A 7,035-nucleotide genomic window follows, 5' to 3' on the forward strand; every position below is an offset into this window, starting at 1 on the left:
TACTAGACATCACAACTTCTGAATGAGGCTTGTATTGCCCAAACTGATGCAGAAAATAGAACTAATGTGCATGTGAAGCAATAAGTTTAAAGTGTAAAAAACAGAGGAAGCAACTTTCATAACGGAGGGTGACGTTGGAAATATCGTGCAATAACATTTGCTTCCCTAAACCAAAACATTCTGTTTTAGTGTTCGATAACATATGTTTGAAAACAGAAATTTCAGAACAGATCCCATCTCTTTTACCTTTGTCTAATTTAATTCACATCATGTCAATTTTACTGCTAGCAGAAGAAGCAACACTCTCAAAACTAAGATATCAAGGGTTTATTTTTTGAGTCAATATCCATGCCATTCACGGATTTGCTCATTCTAAAATCAACGACAGCCTTGTCAAAGGTGCTCCTCACATGTTGGCATACAACCATCAGATCCTGGCTTGCATCTTTAAATACATCTTTCGCTGCAGCACCTGTAAAGTTTCACGAAATATCCACGTTATACGCATTATAAACTTCAAGACTGATTTCAAAACTGCAATTCCTTATAAAAACACCAAGGAAGTTTCTAAAATTTTCCCTGTAGTGTAAGAGTGAAGTAAGTTTTCTTGTAAATAACTCCTTGGCCTCCATAACAAAGACTACATTTTGGTACATTGGATGGGATTCCTTAACCTATCTCCTAGTCCTACACCCTCTTCCCTACTCCTCCATCACCACCAGGGCTAATGCGTACCCTCCACAGCAGCACCGCTTGATGCATTAATTATCATACTATAACTTTTAAGGGGTCCAAATCAACTATCTTGAGATGATAATAGGTTTACATGTTCAAGCAGAAACTCCATTAGAAGTAATATAGAGCCCACACTTCTGTAGGGTATTGATTAAGCAGCTGTTTTATGGGTACCTAATGTTGCTCCAATCAATTAACTGATTCAGACTCCACAACTTGGCTCCAATGACAGATATGATCAGGCAAAGTATCAAATACACAACTCCAGTATTTTGGAGGCATGACCAAGTGAATAGAAGATATTGTTGTAACTATTCATAATAAACAAGTACTATATGCATACAACCATCAGTCTCTATCTTACATTAAAATAAATAAATCAGAAACAAGCGCAAGGCCAACAATTATGAGAAACATAGTTGATAGAACAAGAATCATTATAATACTCCATATATATCGCTGAAGGCAAGGCATATATATGTTACCTGTTGTTTGGACTCTAATATTAACTCGGTTATCGGATGGATGAGGAATGCTGTACCCACAAAATTTTGTCCTTGGACTGCAACATAACAATAAAACTTGATTTAGATATCATTAAACTGTTATTACCACCACTACTACTTATTATTATAATTATCATTTTCCAGTTACTTAATCATATCCTATGGAAAGATTTACTTCAACAGGGAAAATATGATCAGGATTCTGAGGAAATTTTGTAGAATTAAACTTATAATGCTTTTCCCACTCTGCTCATTCCAATTGAATGGTAACCCAATTTAGCAAGATTTTCTTCAACATGTACAAATTCACAAGGATTAACTTATGGTTCATGCTTAGAAAGCTATAGTAGGAGCAATTTTATAGAAGAAGCAGATTATTGATCCATATCAACAGTAATTAGAAAGCACTTACTCCTGATTTAAAGTGAACCTGATCGCATTCGCATATGTATGATCCTCATCAATCAGAGAAAATGTGGATTGGCTAGGATCAGATAAGGACCCATGTTCCATTTCTCACTAAACCCTGCCTACCAACAAAAACAGAAACAAACAAACAAAACAACAAATCTAAATTACACTACTTAACAATAACATTCTTTAAATGAAAACTGTAACTCCTACCGATGTATTTTTCTTCTGTTTTTTTTAAAAAAATATTGGGTAAAAACCAATGTATTTGTTACTAATTATCTGGAAAATAGAAATTTACAAATTTGAACTAATTTGGTAGAAAGTAAAATACCTAGTTCAGAAGTTTGTTAACTATTATTTTATAGAAATCAAAATGCAACAAATGAATCCCTAACGTGCAAATATACAAATGCGAAATCAAAATCAAAATTCCCAAATTAAGTTCAGACGTTGAATCTTGGATGGGTCTCTATGACGCGAGAGAAAGCGAAAGAAAAAAGTTAGGGCTACAGAAATTAAACAGAAAACGAGAAACAGCGTGCAGAATCTTACCCAGAGGTGACGACTGAAGTTTCAAAGAGAAATCGTGGAGGCAAATTGGAGATAGCTGATTCTGTTGGTATGCTGGTTGTGGCTTTCTATATGTTTGTCGACTGAAGCTTACGAGTGACCGTGAAGTACAAGAAGAAGGCGAGAGACGTGAGGTAGGGTTTATAAAGATTAGAATTGGACCGTACCACGCTTATCCCCTGAGCCCTGTTTGGTGGGCTGAACTGGATTGGATATATGCAATTAAAATGGGCATGAATTCAGTCCGTTGTTTGGTGGGTTTTAAGGCCCTATTTGGTGGGCTGGACTGGATATATGCAATTAAAATGGACATGGATTCAGTCTGTTATTTGGTACAACTGATTGGATATGGATCTTTGTAAGGATTGTATTTTTAAGTTTGGCTCTTCTCTTGTAACGTTACAAAACCATTGTATTAATTCTTAACTTCTAAGATAGATTAGAGATTAAGCCTGAAATAGATTGAAGATCATCCCAGTCCTCATGTTGCTGCCAAAGGTAAAACTCATATGCATTTTTCACTGGATTAATACATGTTCACGTGTATTGATCAAACTTTCATTTTTGCCTGTTTGCTGCAGCATTTCTCTTTATTTCAGCTTTAACGCTTTTCTAATCCTTCCCTTCCAAAAAGGGTTGACGAACACGTGAGAATAATTTACTTACTCTCAAACGGTTTTGTTTTCTAAAGATTCAAGCATTTCATTTGTTTATTAGTTTTTAACCCATACCTCTTGGTTGTTATCTTCATGTCTACCACCTTCTCCAAGAGATGGGTTATAAACTATTTTTTTAATCCCACTCTTCAGACCTTGATTCAAAGTGCGGCTCCTTGGGTTTATTAAAAAGACAAACACATGCCTTCTGTTTTATTCTCTGAGCTTGCTGTTTGTGTCTTGCACCGCTCCTTGGTTGAAATGCTTAGGACAATAGCTTTAAATTAAAATATGTTTTTAAAACTCTCTATATACGCTACGTGTTGGACAGACTGTTTTTCAAGGGAAAATCATGCATTTTGAATAGATGTCACTTGCCTTCCTACTAGTCATGCTTTTCAACTAAAAATCGAGTGGGAATAAAACTTTGAAAAGAGTTTCTTTCCTTTCAGCCTAAGTTTATACTCTTGAGGGTTATGAGAATGATTGCATTCACATAAGTGCTTCCCCAAGATGACTTTAAATCTTTAATGGCTGACTGTTTTTCCTTACTTCAATCTTTATAATTGTTTCAGCTAGTATATGTTACTTGAGAGTATACGATTGATAGTATACATATAAACTTCTCCAAGTATACATTTACAAGATTTCAGCTGTAAACTATTTTTGTGTTATTGTTATGTTGAATTAAACTTTATGCTTCAAATACATTACTTCTAGTTTATTCACCACAACACTTATGTTTATTCGTCTAGCTCAATCATGCTCTATGATTGAGATAGATGAATTTGTGAAACCATAACTCACTCCTACATACAACTAGAGCTTGGTGCTCTTGAGAGGATTTGCTGCTAAGAGATGAAGAAATGGTGCTTGCTGAAAGGTTGATTGAAGCTGCCTATAGGTGATAGATTGAGCTAAGTCTTCCTTCATTTTCTTGTATTTCTTAATGAGTAGATTGGATCACTCCTAGCTTGGTGCTTCCAGTTTTTTACCCACTTGGGTTTTCTGGGTCAACAACTCTTGTGTGTTGTTTACTTTCAGCTGTTAATTGTCTTACCTTGTTAATCACTTAATTGTTTGTATGTGTGTGTGTGTATGAATTAACAAGAACTTTTTAAATTGGTTGGTCCTTGTTCGGTTCATTTTTACACATGATTTTTCATGTTATTCACCCACTATTTTGAGTTAGTTCTTGACATTTTATAGCTTTTTACTTCCTTTTTGTGTTTTCTTAGATTTTGCCTTGGTTGGGATGAAAATGAGCTAAAAGTGCATTATTAGTTATAAATTCTGTTTTTGTTCATTTTCGTAGGTCAACTTCTTGGCCTGGGATCAACATGCTCTGGTGCTCGGATGAGGTCATGATCTTCATGAGACTTGTTCCAATGGATGTTAACTACAACATATCCAAATTTGAGCTCCATTGGACAAGTATTGCCTATCCAACCAATCCATCATGTTACCACAGTTCTGGAAGTCCGGATTTGGCCAGCTTTTACCTCCCTTGTGTCATCTTAACTTCTTGTTACCATAACTCTTGGTAACAAGGAATTACATTTGTAAAATAGATATTTTCTGAGCTTTTGGCATCTTTGTGAAGTCAAAGCTCCATCATGGCAAGGGGACAATGGGCTAAGGCTTTATCAAAGGTGGTAGTTTTATATTAAAAGGTAAAAGCTGGAAAGGAGGAGAGAGGGAGGAGAAGTCAAAATTGCAATCTGATATTGGGAGCCTTTTGATCGTGGGAAATCAGGCTATTCCAGATTCTACACAATTGAGAGCAGATTTTGGAGCTTGGAGCTAGGAGAAAGCCAAGGTGCAGTCAAGAAAAGTGGAGAAGAAGACTTCCACCATTGATGATCTTGAAGCTTTCATCATTTTCTGAAAATCTGTAAACTCTTTCTAATTTCATTTTGAATTTGTGTTTGAAATGATTATGAGGAACTAAACTCCATAGCTAGGGCTTAGGTTGAAGCCCTAAACATGATTACCTTTTTGTTTTGATGCTTGAGTGTATGAATTTCTAGATATTGTTGATGAATTCCAATTCACCAAATTAATCTATCCTTGATGTATGTTCTTCTTTGATTGATCATCTTTGAAAGCATGCTTCTTGAGATTGTTGGGATTATGTGTATCTTCATGTTATCCTAAGCAATAAATGGATGAAGTAAGAATCATCCATGTGAATTGGTTTCTTGAATACCTAATGTAAACACCATGCTATTAGGATTCTTGTGATGTTCATATTCTCTTTGAACTTAATGGGTTCTCCTTGTAATTGAATCAAAGTACGAACCATACCTAGGTTCGGTTATGGGGAGGGCACAAGTATTGTAGCACGAACCATGCACTTTACGTATATTAGAGAGAATCAATGCGTCTTGAGCCACGACCCATGGCCTTGATTGCGAACATTTTCATCAACACGTTTAGAGTTCATCACTTGAGTATTCATGAACTTGGGTAGAATTGTTTAGGGTGGATTCCGAAACCCTAGTGTTTGTTACTTTTTAATTCCACTCTTTGATATTTCATCTCTGCCTTTCTCATTTAAATTCAAAGTCCATTTACTTTCATGCAATAGAAATAGGTCACTTGAAACAAATCAAAACCCCCCCCAATGTGTGTGTGAGTTGTGTGTTTGATACGTGGTGTGTCTTTGATACTGAATTTTATTTGTTTCCGTAATTGTTTTGGACTTTTGGTCCGCGCTGTATTCTTGCATTTTCTGTTCTGAATCCAACCGTATAAAGAACGTGAATTTTCGACGTACGGTTGGAAAGTTATAGGCAAAACACTGGACAGAGGTCGAAATTGAAAAACAGAGAAACGAATCTGCCCAAAAACGACCGGTCGTTACTGTTCACGACCGGTCGCTCATCACACGTTTATTGAAATTTCGACTCTGCCGAAAAACGACCGGTCGTCACTGTTCACGCGACCGGTCGTCACTGTTCACTGTTCATGTCACTGTTCACGGCACTGTTCACAGGTGATAAACAGGTGATAAAATGGCGATAGAAAGTGCTGTTTGTGTTTTTCTCTAGTTTTCTTGTGTTGTTCCATTTCTTTTACACTTCTTTACTCATTTCTAGTTTCCCTCTTTCATTTGTGCATTTGTGGTGTGTTAAATAAGTGTTCTTTATGTACTCAAATTAGAACTTATAGGAAGCCGACAAGTTCTTCGTGGGATCGACCCCGTACTTACATAATCTATACTTCGATAGATTCGTGCACTTGCGGGTATTTTTAATTGGTTGTTTGCACATTAATTTGTGTCCTCTTAGGAATGCAACAGTCCTTGACCTGTAGCCTACTTCACCCCCCCTCTGTAGGCTTTTAGAGCTTAGGGCTGGTTTTTCAATTGGTATCAGAGCGGGCACTACACCTTAAGTAGTGTAGATCCGACTCTAAGTCATCTCTATGGAAAGAGATAGAGCTCATGACTCTGTGGCTCACCCACCATTATTTAATGGTGAATACTACTCTGCTTGGAAACACAAGATGCGTGCCTTCTTACTTGCCTTAGATTCTAAGGCTTGGAAAATGACTACAGATGGTTGGAATCCTCCAACCACCATTAATCCCTTTGGGGAACGTGAATTAAAAGAGGAGGATGACTGGACTATTGAAGAACAGACTCTAGCAAACTCAAATAGGAAAGCCTTGAATGCCTTGTTTGTTGTTGTGAACCCTGAACAATTTGCCTATATTGAAAACTGTGAAACTTCTAAAGAAGCTTGGGATATTCTCAGGCTCACTCATGAAGGAGATGCAAAAGTAAAAGAAGCTAAGTTAGATATGGTTAGCGTTGAGTTTGAGAGTCTTAGAATGCAAGACTCGGAAACTATCCAAGAATTCTATGCTAAGTTCAGTGCCCTTGCCAACTCCTCACACAACCTAGGTGAAAAAATCCCCAAAATAAATTTGATAAAGAAATTCCTTAGATCCTTGCCTAATAGCTTCGATGCTAAGAGAACTACTTTTTCTGAAATTAGAGATCTCACAACTGTTAAACTTCATCAGGTCATCGGGTCATTTAGAACCTATGAAATGGAAATGAATATGAACCTCTCTAAGAAAGCCAAAAATATTGCTCTCAAGTCTGTCAAAGAGGAAGAAAGTTCTTCCTCTCTAGATAATCTTGT

At 36.6% G+C, this 7,035-nt stretch overlaps 1 protein-coding gene across 2 annotated transcripts; it reads right to left on the reverse strand.

Annotated features, from left to right (window-relative positions):
* Positions 1–85: 85 nt before the first annotated feature.
* LOC110767248 (uncharacterized) lies at positions 86–2,371 on the reverse strand. 2 transcript variants are annotated; one of them, XM_088249935.1, is made up of 4 exons: positions 2,208–2,371; positions 1,654–1,767; positions 1,221–1,297; positions 86–472 (listed from the first exon to the last, which is right to left on the reverse strand). In XM_088249935.1, exons 2-4 carry the CDS (start codon positions 1,752–1,754, stop codon positions 312–314), a joined length of 339 nt encoding a protein of 112 aa, XP_088106061.1. In that variant the 5' UTR covers positions 1,755–1,767; positions 2,208–2,371; the 3' UTR covers positions 86–311. The 2 variants fall into 2 exon arrangements, with proteins under 2 accessions (XP_088106061.1, XP_088106060.1); XM_088249934.1 differs by having other exon boundaries at positions 1,654–1,771; positions 2,208–2,368.
* Between the last annotated feature and the right edge of the window lie 4,664 nt (positions 2,372–7,035).

Source organism: Prunus avium, chromosome 3, assembly GCF_965620075.1.
Source record: "Prunus avium chromosome 3, drPruAviu1.hap1.1, whole genome shotgun sequence".
Lineage (NCBI taxonomy): Eukaryota > Viridiplantae > Streptophyta > Magnoliopsida > Rosales > Rosaceae > Prunus > Prunus avium.

Excerpts from the sequence above, each read along its gene's own strand:
- LOC110767248 (XM_088249935.1), bottom strand. The coding sequence starts at position 1,754 with ATGGAACATGGGTCCTTATCTGATCCTAGCCAATCCACATTTTCTCTG. Across the intron at positions 1,298-1,653 it reads AGGTTCACTTTAAATCAGGA|TCCAAGGACAAAATTTTGTG; the intron begins GTAAGTGCTTTC and ends GTTATGTTGCAG. Across the intron at positions 473-1,220 it reads TATTAGAGTCCAAACAACAG|GTGCTGCAGCGAAAGATGTA; the intron begins GTAACATATATA and ends GAAACTTTACAG.